The 25,423-nt window shown below is 47.6% G+C and overlaps 1 protein-coding gene across 1 annotated transcript in view; it reads right to left on the bottom strand.

The window, feature by feature from the left end:
- Positions 1–25,423, bottom strand: part of GATD3 (glutamine amidotransferase class 1 domain containing 3) — a 116,807-nt gene that overhangs the window by 45,834 nt on the left and 45,550 nt on the right. The window contains exon 2 of the mRNA XM_077293550.1: positions 9,342–9,394. Within this exon, the coding sequence (XP_077149665.1) occupies positions 9,342–9,394 (53 nt within the window). The remainder of the gene's footprint in view (positions 1–9,341; positions 9,395–25,423) is intronic.

Raw genomic sequence — 25,423 nt, 5'->3', positions numbered from 1 at the left:
CGCTGAGCAGGCTCCACTGCGGCTGGGGAAGAATAGGAGACCGCAGCGGAGATGGTTCGAGATTCCCCCTGTGCAGCGGTGGGAACTTGACACCTAACAGGCGCACATGGGGGGAGCAGCGAGGAGCATACTGGAGGAACAGCGAGGAGCACATCGGAGGAACAGAGAGGAGAAGATTGGGGGTACAACAAGGGGCACAGCGAGAATCACATGGAGAGGCACAGCGAGGAGCACAATGGAGGGCACAGTGGGGAGCACCTCAGGGGAACAGTGAGAAACACATTGTGGGAATAGTGAAGCATAATGAGGAGCATATCAGGGGACCAGCGAGGAGCCCATTGAGGGGCACAGTGAGAATTACATCGGGGCACAGCAAGAAGCACATCGAGGGAGCAGCAAGGAGCACTTCGGGGGGAACACCAAGGAGCATATTGGGGGGGCACAGCAAGGAGAACATCGGTGGAACCGCGAGCAGCACATTGGTGGCACAGAGAGGAGCACATCGGGGGCACAAAGAGCACATAGAGAGACACAGCAAGGAGCACATAGAGAGACACAGCAAAGAGCACATTGGGGGCACAGCGAGAAATACATTGGGGGCACAGCAAGGAGCACATCAAGGGAACAGCAAAGGGCAACTTGGAGCACATTGAGGAGCACACCGAGGAGCACATTAAGGAGCAAAGCTAGCTCATAGATGGGGCACAGCAAGGAGCACATAGGGGGAACAGTGAGCAGCACATCAGGAACACAGCGAGTAGCAGATCGGGGAACAGTGAGAAGCACACTGAGGGGCACAGCGAGACGTACATTGGAGGCACAGTGAGAAGCACATCAAGGGAACAGCAAAGGGCACTATCAAAACTTCAAGCCAGTATTCTATTTCATAAGGGCAGGACTGTCACCCTTACCACTCCGTCCTTAGAGGAACACTCAGCAGAAGTGTATGGCCTCTTCTCTCTACAAGACACTCCTGTAGATGCTAAGCTGATGGCACAAATCCCAGACAAATTGTGGGCACGAGGCCCAGAAGATATTGCCAGGCTCATGGTCCAGCCTGAGATAGTGGAACTGAAACCAGGAGCCCCGTTATCACGTAAACTGCAATACCTGCTCTCCATCTGCTGGTATTATGCAACAGCTCAAAATCTACCTCGAGAATGGAGCAATCATCCCCATCAAGTCACCCTGGAACACCTCATTGTTTCCAGTGAAGAAGAGAACACCGAAAGGCAATCTACCAAGTACCGCAAGGTACATGAATTGCGTGCTGTCAATGAAGCCACAATACTGGACACACCAATTGTGCCAAACTCCTTTCATCAATCCCACCTACCTCCCATGGTTCACGCTGACTGACATGGCCAATGTCTTCTTCAGTGTTTGCTTTCACGCATGAGGGCCGACAATATACTTGGACTGTGATGCCTCAAGGGGCACAAAACAGCTCCTCTATGTTCACCCAGGCCATGACCACAGTCCTGGAAGATGACACATCCCACAGTCACTCTTCTACAATATGCTGATGTCCTCCTCCTCTGTGCTGACACCCTGACTGAAGCACAGAGGGAATCCATCTCCTTACTTCAGTTCCTGGCACACAATGGATGCAAGGCATCCAAAGTCAAGCTGCAGTTCTGCCAGAAAAAAAAGTTGTGTTCCTAGGACATTGCATCTCCCACCAGACGAAGCACTTGACTGAAGACAGGAAAGCAGCTGTGCAGAACATACCTTTGCCAACCAAGCCACACAGCTATAGTCCTTCCTTGGATTTGTATCCTACTGCTGCCCCTGGATCCTTGATGCCTCTCTACATATGCAGCCCCTTTAAGACTGCCTCAAGGATACTCCCTTTAGTCTAACCAAGGAAGCCACTGATGGATTCTACATGCTAAAAGGTGCAATCACATCCTCTCCTGCTCTAGGACTACCAGACTACAACAGACTGATCTGCCAGTTTGCCATGGAGAAGCAGGGCCATACAACTGGAATCCTAACCCAACTTCACGGAGGAAGACAACGCCCTCTTGGGTACTACTCTGCCAGACTTGACCCAGTAGCCCGTGGAGCACCAACCTGCATGAGAGTCATGTTTGCAACCCACCACTTGCTGTACAAGACCTCTGACATTATTCTGGGCAACCAGCTGAAGATAATGGCACCCCATGATATTACTGCCATTCTGTCCCAGACACAGCCAAAACACCTGTCTGCTGCCCACCACCTACATCTACAATACTATCTTCTGCTCCCAGACAGCGTCACCATCTCCAGATGTGCTGTACTTAAACCAGCTACTCTCCTACCTCTGTCAAGGGAGAAAGAGGATGAAGATCACATCTCTGACACACTAGTGGAGGTAGTCGACTCTAAGATGGCTCAACACGATTGTCTCTCTCTCATGAGGCAAGAAACCTCCGGATTTGACTCAGTCACTGATGTACCTTTGGAAGATCCTGACCTGATGCTCTTTGAGGATGACTCAAGGTATGCGGACCAGGAAGGCCGCTTCCACACTGTGTGGTGCAGTGACCCCTGTGGCAGCTAGGGGGCGCTGTGTGTGCTCTCTGGGATATGCATGGAGGCATATTTGCGGTTATAATGGTGGTGAAACAAAGTCCGGCATTGTGATGAATGGACGATATGTGTGTCGCAGAGGAGGAGACTCTGCGCTGCCAGCCTGAAGTGATATGGTGGTCTGGGACCTGTAGTCCTACAGTTATAGTATTTGGCATATTTATAATGGGAGGCTAGGCAGGGCTAGTTGTGTGAGATGGGCGGGACAAACTAGCCACACACACCCACACTCCCATCCAGGGGAGTGGTTAAGGGTATATATTGTGACCAGGGTGTGGGTCACATGGTCTCTGAAGGTCCTGGACGTATGTGTTGGATTTCCTGGGAGGAGGAATCCTGAATAGCACATGGTGGGACTTTGCTATTGGTGGCCCGGGTATTGGACGGTCCCAGCTGGGATGGACGTCCTGAATAGTACCCGGACTGGCCACCTGTGTGATCCTGCGTAACCTGGGTGTTGGGAGGTCCTGGGAGTAGGACCGGATCCCTGAATAGCACGAGGTGAGGACCGGGATCTGCAGAGCCAGTGTCAGCTACAGTGTGGGGAAGCTACAGTCCTTCGGTGGGTCTGGACTGACTACTGTGTGCCGGCCAGGCAAGTTGGTGATCCCTGTGAGGCAGCTTACCCGGAGGAGTGGACTGACAAGGAGTCAGCAGGTGGAGCAGGAGCTCCCGTCAGGTACTATACAGACTGTTAGTGCTTGTGATGTTCTATGAACTGTGTGGTCTCCCACGGTGACTGAACGGAGTGAGGTTCGGCGTGTTTAGAGACTGCGACCCAGTGTCATATGCGCTGTATGTGACTTGGGGCATTGGTGAAGTGTACGGCGTACAGACACCCATGGTAACTGGGCGAAGTGAGAGGTCCAGCATGTTTAGTGTCCGTGAGTCAAAGCCGTAAATGAAGTGTAAGTTAAAGCTGCAAGTTTATATCACCAGTTGGTGCCTGTTGTGTTTCATGAGATGTACATAATGAACTGTGCAGAACCCGGTTTATGAGGCTTAATAAACCGTATGGACTGCTTTGTTTAAAAAAACCGCGCCCGTGTGCTTGAATCCCGTGCCAAGCGAGTGTCCCCCAATACACTCAGTAAGAGCAATCTTACACCTGGTATAGTAGCAGTCACAGAAGATAACATGCTGGTAGCAAAACCACTGCCTCCGTCTCTGCACAGGAGGCAGAACTGCGGGCCTTGACAGAAGCATGCAAGATGTCTGCTCAATGCAAAGCCATGCAAACCAATCAGGAGGGCAAGAGACTTCATCACGGCTAATGGAACGCCTGTCAGACACCACAAAGCCATACAAGTACTGGTGGAGTCCTTATTGATGCCAGAGTGGCGGTGGTAAAGGTAAAGGTGCACACTGGAGGAACGTCAAGGGAAGCAGTGGGCAACAGACTGGCTGATGCAACAGCAAAAGAAGCAGCAATGCGACCACTTGACACAGAAACATCTCATCTGGACTCTCTAATGGATGCGGAAACAGAGGAAAAGAAACAATCCTGGGAGAAGACGCTCTCCACACTCCAAAAGGAAAAATGGACCCAAGATAGAGCCACACAGGATGAAAGACACCTAATTAATGATGAACAAAGGAAAACCCTGCCTACCAAGAGTCCTCTACCCTATGGTGGCCAAATGGGCCCATGGCACCACTCACCAGTCCAAGATCAAGATGCACAATCTTGTGAAGCATTACTACCATGCATCAGGTTCCTCAACAGTAGCTGCACAAGGGATGTCTTGTCTGTGCCCGCTGCAATCCAGGGTAAACAGAAAAGACATCCCAGAAGTGCGCACCCAGTGTGCAGGTATGGGCTCCCAGAGACCATAGAGAGTGACCAAGGCCCAGCATTCACAGCCAGTCTCACAAAGGAGATATGGGAAGCCCTAGGGACAGCATTAGCCCTACACACTACATATCACCCACAGAGCAGCGGCAAGGTTGGGAGGCTAAATAGGACACTAAAAGGTAAAATGCTGAAAGCAGCACAACAGACGAGGAAGCCATGGCATGAGAGCCTTCGCCTCACACTGTTTAGTGTCAGACACTCACCAGCTGGGCCAACCAATCTCAGCCCATATGAGATCCTGTTCGGAGGTGCTCCCAGGCTAGGATTGTACTTCCCTCAGCAGCTGTCTATGCAATATCACACTTTGACTAAGTTTGTGATTGAGCTGACCAAACACCTAACTACAATACATTCTCGAGTTTTTTCATCCATCCCAGATCCTGAGGACCTAGACGGAGCCCACCAGATCCTGCCCAGTGATTGGGTCTTCACCAAAAGGATCAACAAACGTACCCTCGAGCCCAGATACGACAGCCCGTACCAAGTCCTGTTGACCACTGCCACAGCAGTCAAGCTTGAAGGCAAGCCCACATGGATCCATGCATCCCACTGCAAGAAGATGCCGGATCCAGAGGCCAGTGGCGGCTGCCACTCTTCATCCATCTAACACTTATCCTATATCTAGCCCAAGTTGTAGCTAGTCACCAAGGCGCAGTCACTCATGAGGAGGGTATAGTGATCTTCTGGTATAATGTCTCCACCCCAAGAGTAACATATCAATTTGACTACTGCCTCACAGTAGAATGCTCAGGCCCCATGGCACAGTTTGACATCTGGTTAGGCACACAATTCATCTGTGTCACCGCTGCTGAAACAGGGGAAGGGTCAAACTGTGAGGACTGGTCACTTGTTGGGTGGCACACTGGTAAGTGACTGGAGATATCAACCAGTCCAGGCCCTGCAACGCAGGGACAAATGGGGAGCCAGCCTATTTACCCATATGACCCTGTCCAAAGCCCCATTTAAGGGCCAGAGAGGCCTTCCGGGCTCAATGCATCCCATCCCTGCCACTCATTGCCCCAAGGGGGATGCATAGTTCTGTACCTCACCATTGAGAATGACCAAGGGTTATATGTACTAGGCTCAAGTACCAAACTTGGGAGAGCGGGAGAAGGTGACAAAATGGGCACATTTCAGTTAAGAGACCTTGATTCCAGGCACATCTCTGACACACAAACTGAAGACGTAGAAGAATCAATACAAAAACAATGCCTGGAGCCAGATTCCTATTAGATTTGACCAATGAGGATAAACTTGCCATAGAAACAAGATTCTCTGACTCCAACGTCTGGCTCGTGCGGGTAAGATACACTGTCACTAGTGCAAATCGCTCCTCATGCATAGCCTGCACCACTGCCCGACCTCATCTAAGCTCAGTGTCTTTCCCAATAGACCCAAGGGTAGATGAAGAGGGATTCACATGCGCCCTATCACTGTACGTGAACAACCACCCAGGTAACTCACAAAAATGCCAGACTATACCCCACTTATACCCACCTTACCAAAGTAAGGAACCAGCTGGCCATGGGATGGCCCCCTATCCAGAGAATTACACCTGGAATGAGATGGTCCCGGGGACAGGTAGATAAGTTACCATCTGACTCCTGTAATCACGTCACGCAGGTCCAGGCAGGAAGCCCACACAATGATTCCTTGCTGGTAGACCAATTGCCTGACGTGTATTGGCTATGTGGTGACATGAAAATTAGGCCCGGACTCTACACCCCCGGAAAGGACGATGTGCTATGGTAAAAGCCTTTATGCCCTTCCACATATTTGATCTACCCAGCTGGGATCAAGTACTCCGAAAAGACCACCTACCCCAGAAGGTAAAGAGGGAACTACAAGGTTCTTTTGACCCCCATATCTACATTGATGCCAATGGGGTCCCATAGGGCGTACCTGACAAAGCCAGAAATGAGGTAGCAACTAGATTGGAATCAATCATCCCCATGATTGGGATAAAGAAGAATGTAAAATAAACTGCTTACACTATAGTCACTATAATCAGCAGAGGTTTGTTAATTTCACTAGAGATGCTTTAAAGGGACTCGGTCACCCCCAAAATCGAAGATGAGCTACGGCCACCGGCATCAGGGGCTTATCTCCAGCATTCTGTAATGCATTCTGTAATGCTGTAGATAAGCCCCCGATGTATCCTGAAAGATGAGAAAAAGAGGTTAGATTATACTCACCTGGGCGGGCGGTCTGATCCGATGGGCGTCGCGGTCCGGGGCCTCCCATCTTCTTACGATGACGTCCTCTTGTCTTCACGCTGCGGCTCCGGCACAGGCCTACTTTGTTTGTCCTGTTGAGGTCAGAGCAAAGTACTGCAGTGCGCAGGCGCTGGGCCTCTCTGACCTTTCCTGGCGCCTGCGCGCTGCAGTACTTTGCTCTTCCCTCAACAGGACAAACAAAGTACACCTGCACAGGAGCCGCAGCGTGAAGACCAGAAGAGGACGTCATTGTAAGAAGATTGGAGGCCCCGGACCGGACCGCGACGCCTATCGGACCGGACCCCAGCGGGACCGCCCCTGGGTGAGTATAATCTAACCTCTTTTTCTCATCTTTCAGGATACATCGGGGGCTTATCTACAGAATGCATTACAGAATGCTGGAGATAAGCCCCTGATGCTGGTGGGCTTAGCTCATCTTCGATTTTGGGGGTGACAGGTTCCCTTTAAGGGGACTTATTGAGCAGTTAGGCCCCACATCCATCATGACCTTCCAGAAAAGGATGGCCCTAGACATGATCCCGGCAGAGAAAGGTGGAGTCTGCAAAATGATAGGTACTAACTGCTGCACTTACCTGACAGCACAGCTCCAGATGGGAGCATATCCAGAGCACTGAAAGGCCTTACTGACCTATCAGAAGAACTAGCCCAAAACTCAGGAGTAAAGGATCAATGGGACACCTGGTTTGGGTGGTGGGATGGGTGGCAAAGAGCACTCTCAACATTTAGAATAGCTATCCTATGTGTTTTAATTGTTAAAGCCTTAATTTGATGCTGCATAGCTCCATGCCTTAAGAAGATGATGATGAAATCCATGGAAACCACAGTGATGACCATGCACGCCGACTTCGATGATCTCCTAGATGAAAGATGCTGCTGTGAAACCATGAGAAGAATGCCATCTCCACCTCCCCCGGAATGTCTGCCTGAAGCACACCGATGAGGGAGAGAGTAGGATCTGACTGGCTTCTCCACAAGTCCATTAGCAGGAGGTCCATCTACCAGAGATCTATCTGAGATACAATTTGGCCACAGACAATAAAGGGGAGTCACCTTAGTGTGGCAGATTCAACAGGAGGAAAAGCAAAGAGCAACTCGGGGGCACAGTGAGGAGCACATAGGTGGGGCACAGCGAGGAGCACTTGGGAGGGCACAGCGAGGAGCACATCGGGGGCACAGCGAGGAGCACATAGGTGGGGCACAGCAAGGAGCACTTGGCAGGTGCACAGCGAGGAGCACATAGGTGGGGCACAGCGAAGAGCACTTGGGAGGGCACAGCGAGGAGCACATAGGTGGGGCACAGCAAGGAGCACTTGGGAGGGCACAGCGAGGAGCACATAGGTGGGGCACAACAAGGAGCACTTGGGAAGGGCACAGTGAGGAGCACATCGGGGGCACAGCGAGGAGCACATAGGTGGGGCACAGCGAGGAGCACTTGGGAGGGCACAGCGAGAAGCACATAGGTGGGGCACAGCGAGGAGCACTTGGGAGGGCACAGCGAGAAGCACATAGGTGGGGCACAGCGAGGAGCACTTGGGAGGGCACAGCGAGAAGCACATAGGTGGGGCACAGCGAGGAGCACTTGGGAGGGCACAGCGAGGAGCACATCGGGGGCACAGCGAGGAGCACATAGGTGGGGCACAGCCAGCGAAGAGCACTTGGGAGGGCACAGTGAGGAGCACATCGGGGGCACAGCAAGGAGCACATAGGTGGGGCACAGCGAAGAGCACTTGGGAGGGCACAGCGAGGAGCACTTGGGAGGGCACAGCGAGGAGCACATCGGGGGCACAGCGAGGAGCACATAGGTGGGGCACAACAAGGAGCACTTGGGAAGGGCACAGCGAGGAGCTCATAGGTGGGGCACAGCAAGGAGCACTTGTGAGGGGCACAGCGAGGAGCTCATAGGTGGGGCACAGCAAGGAGCACTTGGGAGGGGCACAGCGAGGAGCACATAGGTGGGGCACAGCGAGGAGCACTTGGGAGGGGCACAGCGAGGAGCACATAGGTGGGGCACAGCGAGGAGCACATCGGGGGCACAGCAAGGAGCACTTGGGAGGGGCACAGCGAGGAGCACATAGGTGGGGCACAGCAAGGAGCACTTGGGAGGGGCACAGCGAGGAGCACATAGCTGGGGCACATAGGTGGGGCACAGCAAGAAGTACTTGGGTGAGGCACAGTGAAGAGCACATCGGGGGCACAGCAAGGAGCACTTGGGAGAGGCACAGCGAGGAGCACATCGGGGGCACAGCAAGGAGGACAGAGAAGGAACAGTGTGGAGCACATCGTGGGGTACAGCAAGGAGGACAGAGAAGGAACAGTGTGGAGCACATCGTGGGGTACAGCAAGGAGGACAGAGAAGGAACAGTGTGGAGCACATCGTGGGGTACAGCTAGGGGCAGCAGGTGAGGTCTTCTACTCTACTCACATCCAGAGCTGCTGTGTGAGAAGCACAGTGAGTGCTGGACGGGTCGTTGGTGATTGTTACCAGCAATACAAAAAGGGAGCAGCGATGATATGAGAAATGACAGAACTGCACAGAGACCGAGGCCTGTGCAGACACTGTAAGTGCAGGGAATACAGTTGGGTTTCAGCTCTGCAGCTGCAGAATGAGAAATCCAATAAAAGAAGGAAGGCTTCATCATCGGGAGTCCAGCACCCGGCAGGATCACACTTACGCCGAAGCTTCATGGATTTCAGTTCCATCGTAGACACCGCAACCGGAGAGAACCTGAGGAAACGGAAAGGAAGAGAGTGAGTGCAAAAGTGGAGAAGAAAAGCAGAGAAAAAGCTGCAGACAGAGCAATGGACACACAACAGGATACTGCAGGGCAAAATACATGAGAGTAAAGATAAAATAACACCTCCAGAGCTGCACTCACTATGTACATACATTACTGATCCTGAGTTACATCCTGTATTATACCCCAGAGCTGCACTCACTATTCTGCTGGTGCACTCACTATGTACATACATTACTGATCCTGAGTTACATCCTGTATTATACCCCAGAGCTGCACTCACTATTCTGCTGGTGCAGTCACTATGTACATACATTACTGATCCTGAGTTACATCCTGTATTATACCCCAGAGCTGCACTCACTATTCTGCTGGTGCAGTCACTGTGTACATACATTACATTACTGATCCTGAGTTACATCCTGTATTATACCCCAGAGCTGCACTCACTATTCTGCTGGTGCAGTCACTGTGCACATACATTACATTACTGATCCTGAGTTACATCCTGTATTATACCCCAGAGCTGCACTCACTATTCTGCTGGTGCAGTCACTGTACATACATTACATTACTGATCCTGAGTTACATCCTGTATTATACTCCAGAGCTGCACTCACTATTCTGCTGGTGCAGTCACTGTGTACATACATTACATTACTGATCCTGAGTTACCGCCTGTATTATACTCCAGAGCTGCACTCACTATTCTGCTGGTGCAGTCACTGTGTACATACATTACATTACTGATCCTGAGTTACATCCTGTATTATACCCCAGAGCTGCACTCACTATTCTGCTGGTGCAGTCACTGTGTACATACATTACATTACTGATCCTGAGTTACATCCTGTATTATACTCCAGAGCTGCACTCACTATTCTGCTGGTGCAGTCACTGTGCACATACATTACATTACTGATCCTGAGTTACCTCCTGTATTATACCCCAGAGCTGTACTCACTATTTTGCTGGTGCAGTCACTGTGTACATACATTACATTACTGATCCTGAGTTACATCCTGTATTATACTCCAGAGCTGCACTCACTATTCTGCTGGTGCAGTCACTGTGTACATACATTACATTACTGATCCTGAGCTATATCTTGTATTATACCCCAGAGCTGTGCTCACTATTCTGCTGGTGCAGTCACTGTGTACATACATTACTGATCCTGAGTTACATCCTGTATTATACCCCAGAGCTGTGCTCACTATTCTGCTGGTGCAGTCACTGTGTACATACATCACATTACTGATCCTGAGTTACATCCTGTATTATACCCCAGAGCTGCACTCACTATTCTGCTGGTGCAGTCACTGTGTACACACATTACATTACTGATCCTGAGTTACCTCCTGTATTATACCCCAGAGCTGTACTCACTATTCTGCTGGTGCAGTCACTGTGTACATACATTACATTACTGATCCTGAGTTACATCCTGTATTATACCCCAGAGCTGTGCTCACTATTCTGCTGGTGCAGTCACTGTGTACATACATCACATTACTGATCCTGAGTTACATCCTGTATTATACCCCAGAGCTGCACTCACTATTCTGCTGGTGCAGTCACTGTGTACACACATTACATTACTGATCCTGAGTTACCTCCTGTATTATACCCCAGAGCTGTACTCACTATTCTGCTGGTGCAGTCACTGTGTACATACATTACATTACTGATCCTGAGTTACATCCTGTATTATACTCCAGAGCTGCACTCACTATTCTGCTGGTGCAGTCACTGTGCACATACATTACATTACTGATCCTGAGTTACCTCCTGTATTATACCCCAGAGCTGTACTCACTATTTTGCTGGTGCAGTCACTGTGTACATACATTACATTACTGATCCTGAGTTACATCCTGTATTATACCCCAGAGCTGCACTCACTATTCTGCTGGTGCAGTCACTGTGTACATACATTACATTACTGATCCTGAGTTACATCCTGTATTATACCCCAGAGCTGCACTCACTATTCTGCTGGTGCAGTCACTGTGTACATACATTTCATTACTGATCCTGAGTTATATCCTGTATTATACTCCAGAGCTGCACTCACTATTCTGCTGGTGCAGTCACTGTGTACATACATTACATTACTGATCCTGAGTTATATCCTGTATTATACTCCAGAGCTGCACTCAAAATTCTGCTGGTGCAGTCACTGTGTACATACATTACATTACTGATCCTGAGTTACCTCCTGGTTTATACCCCAGAGCTGCGCTCCCTATTCTGCTGGTGCAGTCACTGTGTACATACATTACATTACTGATCCTGAGTTACATCCTGTATTATACCCCAGAGCTGCACTCACTATTCTGCTGGTACAGTCACTGTGTACATACATTACATTACTGATCCTGAGTTACCTCCTGTATTATACCCCAGAGCTGCACTCACTATTCTGCTGGTACAGTCACTGTGTACATACATTACATTACTGATCCCGAGTTGCATCCTGTATTATACTCCAGAGCTGCACTCACTATTCTGCTGGTGCAGTCACTGTGTACATACATTACTGATCCTGAGTTACATCCTGTATTATACCCCAGAGCTGCACTCACTATTCTGCTGGTGCAGTCACTGTGTACATACATTACTGATCCTGAGTTACATCCTGTATTATACTCCAGAGCTGCACTCACTATTCTGCTGGTGCAGTCACTGTGTACATACATTACATTACTGATCCTGAGTTACATCCTGTATTATACTCCAGAGCTGCACTCACTATTCTGCTGGTGCAGTCACTGTGTTCATACATTACTGATCCTGAGTTACCTCCTGTATTATACCCCAGAGCTGCACTCACTATTCTGCTGGTGCAGTCACTGTGTACATACATTACTGATCCTGAGTTACCTCCTGTATTATACCCCAGAGCTGCACTCACTATTCTGCTGGTGCAGTCACTGTGTACATACATTACATTACTGATCCTGAGTTACATCCTGTATTATACTCCAGAGCTGCACTCACTATTCTGCTGGTGCAGTCACTGTGTACATACATTACTGATCCTGAGTTACATCCTGTATTATACCCCAGAGCTGCACTCACTATTCTGCTGGTGCAGTCACTGTGTACATACATTACTGATCCTGAGTTACCTCCTGTATTATACCCCAGAGCTGCACTCACTATTCTGCTGGTGCAGTCACTGTGTACATACATTACATTACTGATCCTGAGTTACATCCTGTATTATACTCCAGAGCTGCACTCACTATTCTGCTGGTGCAGTCACTGTGTACATACATTACTGATCCTGAGTTACATCCTGTATTATACCCCAGAGCTGCACTCACTATTCTGCTGGTGCAGTCACTGTGTACATACATTACTGATCCTGAGTTACATCCTGTATTATACCCCAGAGCTGCACTCACTATTCTGCTGGTGCAGTCACTGTGTACATACATTACTGATCCTGAGTTACCTCCTGTATTATACCCCAGAGCTGCACTCACTATTCTGCTGGTACAGTCACTGTGTACATACATTACATTACTGATCCCGAGTTACATCCTGTATTATACTCCAGAGCTGCACTCACTATTCTGCAGTCAAAGTGTACATACAGTTAGGTCCATATGTATTTGGACAGAGACAACATTTTTCTAGTTTTGGTTGTAGACATTACCACAATGAATTTTAAACAAAACAATTCAGATGCAGTTGAAGTTCAGACTTTCAGCTTTCATTTGAGGGTATCCACATTAAAATTGGATGAAGGGTTTAGGAGTTTCAGCTCCTTAACATGTGCCACCCTGTTTTTAAAGGGACCAAAAGTACTTGGACAGATTCAATAATTGTAAATAAAATGTTCATTTCTAGTACTTGGTTGAAAACCCTTTGTTGGCAATGACTGCCTGAAGTCTTGACCTCATGGACATCACCAGACGCTGTGTTTCCTCCTTTTTGATGCTCGGCCAGGCCTTCACTGCGGTGGTTTTCAGTTGCTGTTTGTTTGTGGCCTTTCTGTCTGAAGTTTAGTCTTTAACAAGTGAAATGCTGCTCAATTGGGTTGAGATCAGGTGACTGACTCGGCCATTCAAGAATATTCCACTTCTTTGCTTTAATAGACTCCTGGGTTGCTTTGCCTTTATGTTTTGGGTCATTGTCCATCTGTAGTATGAAACGACGACCAATCAGTTTGGCTGCATTTGGCTGGATCTGAGCACACAGTATGGCTCTGAATACCTCAGAATTCATTCATCCTGTGTCACATCATCCATAAACACTAGTGACCCAGTGCCACTGGCAGCCATGCATGCCCAAGCCATCACACTGCCTCCACCATGTTTTACAGATGATGTGGTATGCTTTGGATCATGAGCTGGACCTCGCCTTCGCCATACTTTTCTCTTTCCATCATTCTGGTAGAGGTTGATCTTGGATTCATCTGTCCAAAGAGTGTTCTTCCAGAACTGTGCTGGCTTTTTTAGATGTTTTTTAGCCTTTTTCTTCTTGATGCTTATGAGTGGCTGCACCGTGCAGTGAACCCTCTGTAGTTACTTTCATGCAGTCTTCTCTTTATGGTAGATTTGGATATTGATACGCCGACCTCCTGGAGAGTGTTGGTCACTTGGTTGGCTGTTGTGAAGGGGTTTCTCCTCACCATGGAGATTATTCTGCGATCATCCACCACTGTTGTCTTCCGTGGGCGCCCAGGTCTTTTTGCATTGATGAGATCACCAGTGCTTTCTTTCTTTCTCAGAATATACCAAATTGTAGATTTTGCCACTCCTAATATTGTAGCAATTTCTCGGATGGGTTTTTTCTGTTTTCGCAGCTTAAGGATGGCTTGTTTCACCTGCATGGAGAGCTCCTTTGACCGCATGTTTACTTCATAGGAAAACCTTCCAAATGCAAGCACCACACCTCAAATCAACTCCAGGCCTTTTATCTGCTTAATTGACAATGACATAAAGAAGGGATTACCCACACCTGTCCATGAAATAGCCTTGGAGTCAATTGTCCAATTACTTTTGGTCCCTTTAAAAACAGGGTGGCACATGTTAAGGAGCTGAAACTCCTAAACCCTTCATCCAATTTTAATGTGGATACCCTCAAATGAAAGCTGAAAGTCTGAACTTCAACTGCATCTGAATTGTTTTGTTTAAAATTCATTGTGGTAATGTCTATAACCAAAATGAGAAAAAGGTTGTCTCTGTCCAAATATATATGGACCTAACTGTACATTACATTACTGATCCTGAGTTACATCCTGTATTATACCCCAGAGCTGCACTCACTATTCTGCAGTCACTGTGTACATACATTACATTACTGATCCTGAGTTACATCCTGTATTATACTCCAGAGCTGCGCTCACTATTCTGCTGGTGCAGTCACTGCGTACATACATTACTGATCCTGAGTTTCCTCTTGTATTATACTCCAGGGCTGCACTCACTATTCTGCAGTCACTGTGTACATATATTACATAACTGATCCTGAGTTACCTCCTGTATTATTCTCCAGAGCTGCACTCACTATTCTGCTGGTGCAGTCACTGTGTACATACATTACATTACTAATCCTGAGTTACCTCCCGTATTATACTCCAGAGCTGCACTCACTATTCTGCCAATGCAGTCACTGTACGGCCCGGGAAGGGGGGGCACACAGTGAGGAGCTGCCTCCCGAATGAGGCTGAAGTTGCTTCATACAGTGAGGAGCAGCAGTGTAACAATGCTGTGGCCTTCTGACTTCCAGGCTCCAGGCCTCACCACCCACTTCTGCTCCGATCCTGAGACTCCCATCATCTTTTCTTCCTCACACATGAATGTTACTTGTGGCTCTTTAGCATATGATGAGTTCTGCAGATTCTCGTCAGGTCGCTGTAAGTCCCCCTTTGTCACCACGGCCTGAATCCTTCTGCTCTCAATCAGATTGACACGTGTTGTCTGATATCTGGTCCCAGGTCTGTTCTTCACGTTCCCACAATTGGTGCACACTGGTCACCTCTGTATACAGCTTATTCTTCACCTCTACCCACAAGTGTTGGACTGGGTTGAGGTCTGGGGACTGTGGGGACCATCCAGCACCTCTACTTCATTGTCATTGAATAATTTCTTTCCAATCTCGCCGTATGCTTCAGGTTGTCCTGCTAGAACACTACATCGTCCTTTATATACCCATATTACTAGAGTATATGAAGTAACTCGACCTGTAGGATGCTCACATAGAGCTCAGCATTGAGACCACTGTGGAAACACGGGGTCGGTGGGAGCCCCGGTCCACTAGCCGAAACCGCATGGACGAGGGATCATCCCGAATGCCCAGTCCTTTTAACATGGACATAACCCTACTCAGACAACACAGGGTGAGGGCAAAACAGTGTGGCAATGCTTAATGAACCACAAAACATACTGATAACACGTAGAACAGTCCCAGAAAAATACCCCAAAATGGTGTACATTAGACTTTCACCCTTCCACTGACTCGCCAGGATAATGGCAGCTGTTACTTCAGAGCTCACAGGGTTGACTACCCCACCTGTGATACACACACACAGAGGAGGTAACAACAAGCGCAGGAAGATGACAGTCCATTGATGTACAAGGTCAGTTGACTCGAGGGTCACAACCTGGATTCTACAAACATCTCCATGGAGCCAGGCAACCGGCGGGTCCCAAACCTGGCTTTCTTCAAATGTATCCATGGATCAGAGATGGACAATGAAACAGCTCTGTATTCTTCCAACCGGGGCCGAGGTCTCCTAGGTTTCCTGTAGAATGATAGATCTGTGTCCCTTGTGATGGAGCCATGATGTATTGGAAGCAGTCCTGTATGGTCCCCTGGATGTTTGGACGTCTTGGCAGAATCTCTGGCTGTCTCTCTCTAAAGAGGCATGTAACCTCTTTTCATACTTAACAAGTGTCCTTCATTCAGTATTGACAAAGGGTACGAATGGAGATGAGATAAAGTAGCATTACTCACAACCCTAAACAGTTATTCAACACTTTTAATTCTCTCCTCTGTCCCCCTGCATCCCCTTCCTCACCACTCATCTCAGCTGAATATGTTGACTCATTTTTCAAGCAGAAGATTGATAACATCAGAGACAGCTTTAGTCGACAACCCCCAGAGCCCCTCCTCCTAGCTGCCCAACCCGCCTCCTCCAAAACCAACTTCTCTACTATTACAGAAGATAGACTCTCCAGTCTAATCTCAAGATCACATCTCACCACCTGTGCACTTGACCCAATCCCATCCCACTTCATCCCAAACCTCACCACAGTCTTCATCCCAATCCTAACTCATCTCTTCAACCTATCACTAACAACTGGTGTTTTCCCCTCAAGCATTAAACATGCCTCCATCACACCTATCCTCAAAAAGCCCTCTCTTGACTCATCCTCTGCATCTAGCTATCGCCCTATATCACTTCTCCCCTATTCCTCAAAATTCCTGGAACAACACGTCCATCTTGAACTGTCCTCCCACCTCTCGCCTTACTCCCTCTTTGACCATATTCAATCTGGCTTCCGGCCGCATCACTCCACTGAAACTGCCCAAACTAAAGTCATCAATGACCTATTAACTGCCAAAGCCAAGTGACACTACTCTGTCCTTCTCCTCCTCGACCTGCACAGTGGACCATTCCTTATTATTACAGACCCTCTCATCTCTTGGCATCACTGACTTGGCCCTATCTTGGATTTCGTCATACCTAACAGACCGGACATTCAGCGTCTCCCACTCGCACACCACCTCCTCGCCTCCCCCCCATCTGTCGGAGTCCCGCAAGGTTCAGTCCTAGGGCCTTTGCTCTTCTCCATCCTGGACAGCTCAGAGTCCCATGGCTTTCAGTATCATCTCTATGACCACCCTACTAACCAGAATCCCACAATGTCTGTCTGCTATTTCATCCTTCTTCTCCGCTAGATTTCTACAACATAATATGGACAAAACAGAATTCATCATCTTTCCCCCCATCTCACTTGACTCCTCCAACAAACCTACCATTAAAATAAATGGCTGCTCACTCTCCCCAGTCCCACAAGCTCGCTGCCTCGGGGTAATCCTTGACACTGATCTCTCCGTCAAACCACATATCCAACTCGCTTCCACTTCCTGCCGACTTCAACTAAAAAATATTTACCGGTTCCGTACATTCCTAAACTAGAATCTGCAAAAACCCTAGATCATGCCCATATCATCTCCCACCTTGACTACTGCAACCTCATGCTCTGTGGCCTCCCCTATTACACTCTCGCACCCCTCCAATCTATTCTAAACTCTGCTGCCCGACTAATCCACCTGTCGCCCCAATATTCCCCATCCTCTCCCCTCTGTCAATCCCTTCACTGGCTCCCTATTACACAAGACTCCAGTTCAAAACCCTAACCATGACATACAAAGCCATCCACAACCTGTCTCCTCCATACATCTGTGACCTCGTCTCCCAGTACTTAATGCACGCAACCTCCGATCCTCTCAAGATCTCCTTCTCTACTCCCCTCTTATCTCCTCTTTCCACAATCGCATACAAGATTTCTCCATCTGGAACTCTCTATCCCAACACATCAGACTCTTGCCTACCGTGGAAACCTTCAAATCGAACCTGATGACCTACCTCTTCTGACAAGCCTACAGTTGTGGCCAAAAGTATTGACACCCCTGCAATTCTGTCAGATAATACTCAGTTTCTTCCTGAAAATGATTGCAAACACAAATTCTTTGGTATTATTATTTTCATTTAATTTGTCTTCAATGAAAAAACACAAAAAGAATTGTCCTAAAACCAAATTGGATATAATTCCACACCAAACATAAAAAAGGGGGTGGACAAAAGTATTGGCACTGTTCAAAAAATCCTGTGATGCTTCTCTAATTAGTGTAATTAACAGCCCCTGTAACTTACCTGTGGCACCTAACAGGTGTTGGCAATAACTAAATCACACTTGCAGCCAGTTGACATGGATTAAAGTTGACAACCTTTGTCCTGTGTCCTTGTGTGTACCACATTGAGCATGGAGAAAAGAAAGAAGACCAAGGAACTGTCTGAGGACTTGAGAACCCAAATTGTGAGGAAGCATGAGCAATCTCAAGGCTACAAGTCCATCTCCAAAGACCTGAATGTTCCTGTATCTACCGTGCGCAGTGTCATCAAGAAGTGTAAAGCCCATGGCACTGTGGCTAACCTCCCTAGATGTGGACGGAAAAGAAAAATTGACAAGAGATTTCAACGCAAGATTGTGCGGATGTTGGATAAAGAACCTCGACTAACATCCAAACAAGTTCAAGCTGCCCTGCAGTCCGAGGGTACAACAGTGTCAACCCGTACTATCCGTCGGCATCTGAATGAAAAGGACTGTGTGGTAGGAGACCCAGGAAGACCGCACTTCTTACCCCGAGACATAAAAAAGCCAGGCTGGAGTTTGCCAAAACTTACCTGAAAAAGCCTAAAACGTTTTGGAGGAATGTTCTCTGGTCAGATGAGACAAAAGTAGAGCTTTTTGGGCAAAGGCATCAACATAGAGTTTACAGGAGAAAAAAAGAGGCATTCAAAGAAAAGAACATGGTCCCTATAGTCAAACATGGCGGAGGTTCCCTGATGTTTTGGGGTTGCTTTGCTGCCTCTGGCACTGGACTGCTTGACCGTGTGCATGGCATTATGAAGTCTGAAGACTACCAACAAATTTTGCAGCATAATGTAGGGCCCAGTGTGAGAAAGCTGGGTCTCCCTCAGAGGTCATGGGTCTCCCAGCAGGACAATGACCCAAAAGACACTTCAAAAAGCACTAGAAAATGGTTTGAGAGAAAGCACTGGAGACTTCTAAGGTGGCCATCAATGAGTCCAGACCTGAATCCCATAGAACACCTGTGGAGAGATCTAAAAATGGCAGTTTGGAGAAGGCACCCTTCAAATATCAGGACCTGGAGCAGTTTGCCAAAGAAGAATGGTCTCAAATTCCAGCAGAGCATTGTAAGAAACTCATTGATGGTTACCGGAAGCGGTTGGTCGCAGTTATTTTGGCTAAAGGTTGTGCAGCCAAGTATTAGGCTGAGGGTGCCAACACTTTTGTCTGGCCCATTTTTGGAGTTTTGTGTGAAATGATCAATGTTTTGCTTTTTGCTTCATTCTCTTTTGTGTTTTTTTTCATTTAAGACAAATTAAATGAAGATAATACCAAAGAATTTGTGTTTGCAATCATTTTCAGGAAGAAACTGAGCATTATCTGACAGAATTGCAGGGGTGTCAATACTTTTGGCCATGACTGTATATAGGAGCGTGCTAGTCGTGTCCTTAGGACTTTCCTACCTGCTCCACCTCAGTTCCCCACCTAAAGACCTAGAATTGTATCACAACACTGGGTCTCTTCTTGTCTGAGGTCCATGATACACAACCAGGGTTCTTTGACAAGGCTTCTCTTACACATGGACTCGATTACTTGGGTATTACACAGATTAGCGCTTTTACGGCTACATATACCAACAATCAAAATAATAGTAGTTGTATAGATGTATGATTCCAGACCCCCGCTTAGACACTTGAAGTAATAGAAAAGGACTGTGAGTACAAACCCAACCGTCCCTAGATGACATACTGGTGTCCATGTCTTGTAAGAACCACCTGGTTATGTCTGATGAACCTGATATCCCAGTGATCAGTCAGAACCTCATTCAGTGCCTTTGTTAGGGGCAATGGTGCCACTACCCCATTAGAACGGGTAGGTCATTCTGATGGTGGTGACACATTACAGGGGCTGCGCGAGTCCAGATCGGTTTTCCCTCAAGCTTCACTGAACTTGCTGTGGTTAGGAGAACCTGGAATGTCATCAGATCTGGGCTCACGGCTCCTTCTCACATGACCTTTCGGGACCACCCAGTCTCTCGGCTTGAGATCATAAGCTCCTGACACTGATTTAGGGTCTAAAATGGAAGAATACACCTGATTATCACACTGTTTAGGCCATTATGCGAGGCTTGTACATCACTGGTCTAGGAGCGTAACCAAAAAAGCATCTCGGGAGGAGAGAGACCAGTTTCTACCTGAGTGTATCTTATTAAAAAAAGAGCTGAAGGCAAGCATTCGGCCTATGGTTTTCTGGTCTCCTTCTATTCATTAACCCCTTCACCCCCGGAGCTTTTTCCGTTTTTTCCTTTTCGTTTTTCGCTCCCCTCCTTCCCAGAGCCATAACTTTTTTATTTTTCCATCCATATAGCCATGTGAGGGCTTATTTTTTGCGGGACGAGATGTACTTTTGAACGATACCATTGGTTTTACCATGTTGTGTACTGTAAAACGGGAAAAAAATTCCAAGTGTGATGAAATTGCAAAAAAGTGCAATCTCACACTTGTTTTTTGTTTGGCTTTTTTGCTAGGTTCACCAAATGCTAAAACTGACCATTATGATTCTCCGGGTCATTACGAGTTCTTAGACACCAAACATGTCTAGGTTATTTTTTATCTAAGTGGTGAAAAAAAATTCCAAAGTTTGCTAAAAAAAAAAAAAAAAAAATTGCGCGATTTTCCGATACCCGTAGCGTCTCCAATTTTCATGATCTGGGGTCGGGTGAGGGCTTATTTTTTGCGATCCAAGCTGATGTTTTCATTGATACCACTTTTGTGCAGATACATTCTTTTGATCGCCCGTTATTGCATTTTAATGCAATGTCGCGACGACCAAAAAAACGTAATTTTGGCGTTTTGATTTTTTTCTCGCTACGCCATTTAGTGCTCAGGTTAATGCTTTGTTTTTATTGATAGATCGGGCGATTCTGAACGCGGCAATACCAAATATGTGTAGGTTTGATTTTTTTTAATAGTTTTATTTTGATTGGGGCGAAAGGGGGGTGATTTGAACTTTAATATTTTTTATTTTTTTTATATTTTTATCCACTTTTTTTTAAAATTTTGGCATGCTTCAACTCGATCGGCTCTGCTACATAGAGGTGACATACAGATCACCTCTATGTATCAGAAAGGCAAGTGTACTTTGAGCGCCGACCACTGGGTGGCGCTCAAAGCAATCGGCCATCAACAACCATAGAGGTCTCAAGGAGACCTCTGGTTGTTATGGCAATGCACTGCTGACCCCCGATCATGTGACGGGGGTCAGCAGTGCGAGCACCCCCGGCCGCGCGGCCGGGAGCGCTAGTTAAATGCCGCTGTCAGCGCTTGACGGCGGCATTTAACTAGTTAATGGGCGGATCGCGATTCCACTCGCGCTCGTTGCGCGCACATGTCAGCTGTACAAAACAGCTGACATGTCATGGCTTTATGGTGGGCTCGCCGCCGGAGCCCACCTTAAAGCAGGGGATCTGCCAGCTGACGTACTATTCCGTCAGCTGGCAGAAAGGGGTTAAAGTGCCCTGTGATCAGGATTGTGCTCAGTGACTACAGACAGTGTCAGGTCGGTGCCGTTATACTGATTACACTGATACCTGTGATCAGGATTGTGCTCAGTGACTACAGACAGTGTCAGGTCGGTGCCGTTATACTGATTACACTGATACCTGTGATCAGGATTGTGCTCAGTGACTACAGACAGTGTCAGGTCAGTGCCGTTATACTGATTACACTGATACCTGTGATCAGGATTGTGCTCAGTGACTACAGACAGTGTCAGGTCGGTGCCGTTATACTGATTACACTGATACCTGTGATCAGGATTGTGCTCAGTGACTACAGACAGTGTCAGGTCGGTGCCGTTATACTGATTACACTGATACCTGTGATCAGGATTGTGCTCAGTGACTACAGACAGTGTCAGGTCGGTGCGGTTATACTGATTACACTGATAACTGTGATCAGGATTGTGCTCAGTGACTACAGACAGTGTCAGGTCGGTGCCGTTATACTGATTACACTGATACCTGTGATCAGGATTGTGCTCAGTGACTACAGACAGTGTCAGGTCGGTGCCGTTATACTGATTACACTGATACCTGTGATCAGGATTGTGCTCAGTGACTACAGACAGTGTCAGGTCGGTGCTGTTATACTGATTACACTGATACCTGTGATCAGGATTGTGCTCAGTGACTACAGTGTCAGGTCGGTGCCGTTATATTGATTACACTGATACCTGTGATCAGGATTGTGCTCCGTGACTACAGTGTCAGGTCGGTGCCGTTATACTGATTACACTGATACCTGTGATCAGGATTGTGCTCTGTGACTACAGACAGTGTCAGGTAGGTGCAGTTATACTGATTACACTGATATCTGTGATCAGGATTGTGCTCAGTGACTACAGTGTCAGGTCGGTGCCGTTATACTGATTACACTGATACCTGTGATCAGGATTGTGCTCAGTGACTACAGACAGTGACAGGTCGGTGCCGTTATACTGATTACACTGATACCTGTGATCAGGATTGTGCTCAGTGACTACAGACAGTGTCAGGTCGGTGCCGTTATACTGATTACACTGATACCTGTGATCAGGATTGTGCTCAGTGACTACAGACAGTGTCAGGTCGGTGCCGTTATACTGATTACACTGATACCTGTGATCAGGATTGTGCTCAGTGACTACAGACAGTGACAGGTCGGTGCCGTTATACTGATTACACTGATACCTGTGATCAGGATTGTGCTCAGTGACTACAGACAGTGTCAGGTCGGTGCCGTTATACTGATTACACTGATATCTGTGATCAGGATTGTGCTCAGTGACTACAGACAGTGTCAGGTCTGTGCCGTTATACTGATTACACTGATACCTGTGATCAGGATTGTGCTCAGTGACTACAGTGTCAGGTCGGTGCCGTTATACTGATTAGACTGATACCTGTGATCAGGATTGTGCTCAGTGACTACAGGCAGTGTCAGGTCGGTGCCGTTATACTGATTACACTGATACCTGTGATCAGGATTGTGCTCAGTGACTACAGACAGTGTCAGGTCGGTGCCGTTATACTGATTACACTGATACCTGTGATCAGGATTGTGCTCAGTGACTACAGACAGTGTCAGGTCGGTGCTGTTATACTGATTAGACTGATACCTGTGATCAGGATTGTGCTCAGTGACTACAGGCAGTGTCAGGTCGGTGCCGTTATACTGATTACACTGATACCTGTGATCAGGATTGTGCTCAGTGACTACAGACAGTGTCAGGTCAGTGCTGTTATACTGATTACACTGATACCTGTGATCAGGATTGTTCTCTGTGACTACAGACAGTGTCAGGTCGGTGCGGTTATACTGATTACACTGATACCTGTGATCAGGATTGTGCTCAGTGACTACAGACAGTGTCAGGTCGGTGCCGTTATACTGATTACACTGATACCTGTGATCAGGATTGTGCTCAGTGACTACAGACAGTGTCAGGTCGGTGCCGTTATACTGATTACACTGATACCTGTGATCAGGATTGTGCTCAGTGACTACAGACAGTGTCAGGTCGGTGCTGTTATACTGATTACACTGATACCTGTGATCAGGATTGTGCTCAGTGACTACAGTGTCAGGTCGGTGCCGTTATATTGATTACACTGATACCTGTGATCAGGATTGTGCTCCGTGACTACAGTGTCAGGTCGGTGCCGTTATACTGATTACACTGATACCTGTGATCAGGATTGTGCTCTGTGACTACAGACAGTGTCAGGTAGGTGCAGTTATACTGATTACACTGATATCTGTGATTAGGATTGTGCTCAGTGACTACAGTGTCAGGTCGGTGCCATTATACTGATTACACTGATACCTGTGATCAGGATTGTGCTCAGTGACTACAGACAGTGACAGGTCGGTGCCGTTATACTGATTACACTGATACCTGTGATCAGGATTGTGCTCAGTGACTACAGACAGTGTCAGGTCGGTGCCGTTATACTGATTACACTGATACCTGTGATCAGGATTGTGCTCAGTGACTACAGACAGTGACAGGTCGGTGCCGTTATACTGATTACACTGATACCTGTGATCAGGATTGTGCTCAGTGACTACAGACAGTGTCAGGTCGGTGCCGTTATACTGATTACACTGATATCTGTGATCAGGATTGTGCTCAGTGACTACAGACAGTGTCAGGTCTGTGCCGTTATACTGATTACACTGATACCTGTGATCAGGATTGTGCTCAGTGACTACAGTGTCAGGTCGGTGCCGTTATACTGATTAGACTGATACCTGTGATCAGGATTGTGCTCAGTGACTACAGGCAGTGTCAGGTCGGTGCCGTTATACTGATTACACTGATACCTGTGATCAGGATTGTGCTCAGTGACTACAGACAGTGTCAGGTCGGTGCCGTTATACTGATTACACTGATACCTGTGATCAGGATTGTGCTCAGTGACTACAGACAGTGTCAGGTCGGTGCTGTTATACTGATTAGACTGATACCTGTGATCAGGATTGTGCTCAGTGACTACAGGCAGTGTCAGGTTGGTGCCGTTATACTGATTACACTGATACCTGTGATCAGGATTGTGCTCAATGACTACACACAGTGTCAGGTCGGTGCAGTTATACTGATTACACTGATACCTGTGATCAGGATTGTGCTCAGTGACTACAGACAGTGTCAGGTCGGTGCCGTTATACTGATTACACTGATACCTGTGATCAGGATTGTGCTCAGTGACTACAGACAGTGTCAGGTCAGTGCTGTTATACTGATTACACTGATACCTGTGATCAGGATTGTGCTCAGTGACTACAGGCAGTGTCAGGTCGGTGCAGTTATACTGATTACACTGATACCTGTGATCAGGATTGTGCTCAGTGACTACACACAGTGTCAGGTCGGTGCAGTTATACTGATTACACTGATACTTGTGATCAGGATTGTGCTCAGTGACTACAGACAGTGTCAGGTCGGTGCCGTTATACTGATTACACTGATACCTGTGATCAGGATTGTGCTCAGTGACTACAGACAGTGTCAGGTCGGTGCAGTTATACTGATTACACTGATACCTGTGATCAGGATTGTGCTCAGTGACTACAGACAGTGTCAGGTCGGTGCAGTTATACTGATTACACTGATACCTGTGATCAGGATTGTGCTCAGTGA

The sequence above is a fragment of the Ranitomeya variabilis genome, chromosome 3 (assembly GCF_051348905.1).
Source record: "Ranitomeya variabilis isolate aRanVar5 chromosome 3, aRanVar5.hap1, whole genome shotgun sequence".
Lineage (NCBI taxonomy): Eukaryota > Metazoa > Chordata > Amphibia > Anura > Dendrobatidae > Ranitomeya > Ranitomeya variabilis.
The sequence above is the reverse complement of the archived record's forward strand: the minus strand, read 5'-3'. Positions and strand labels throughout refer to the sequence as shown.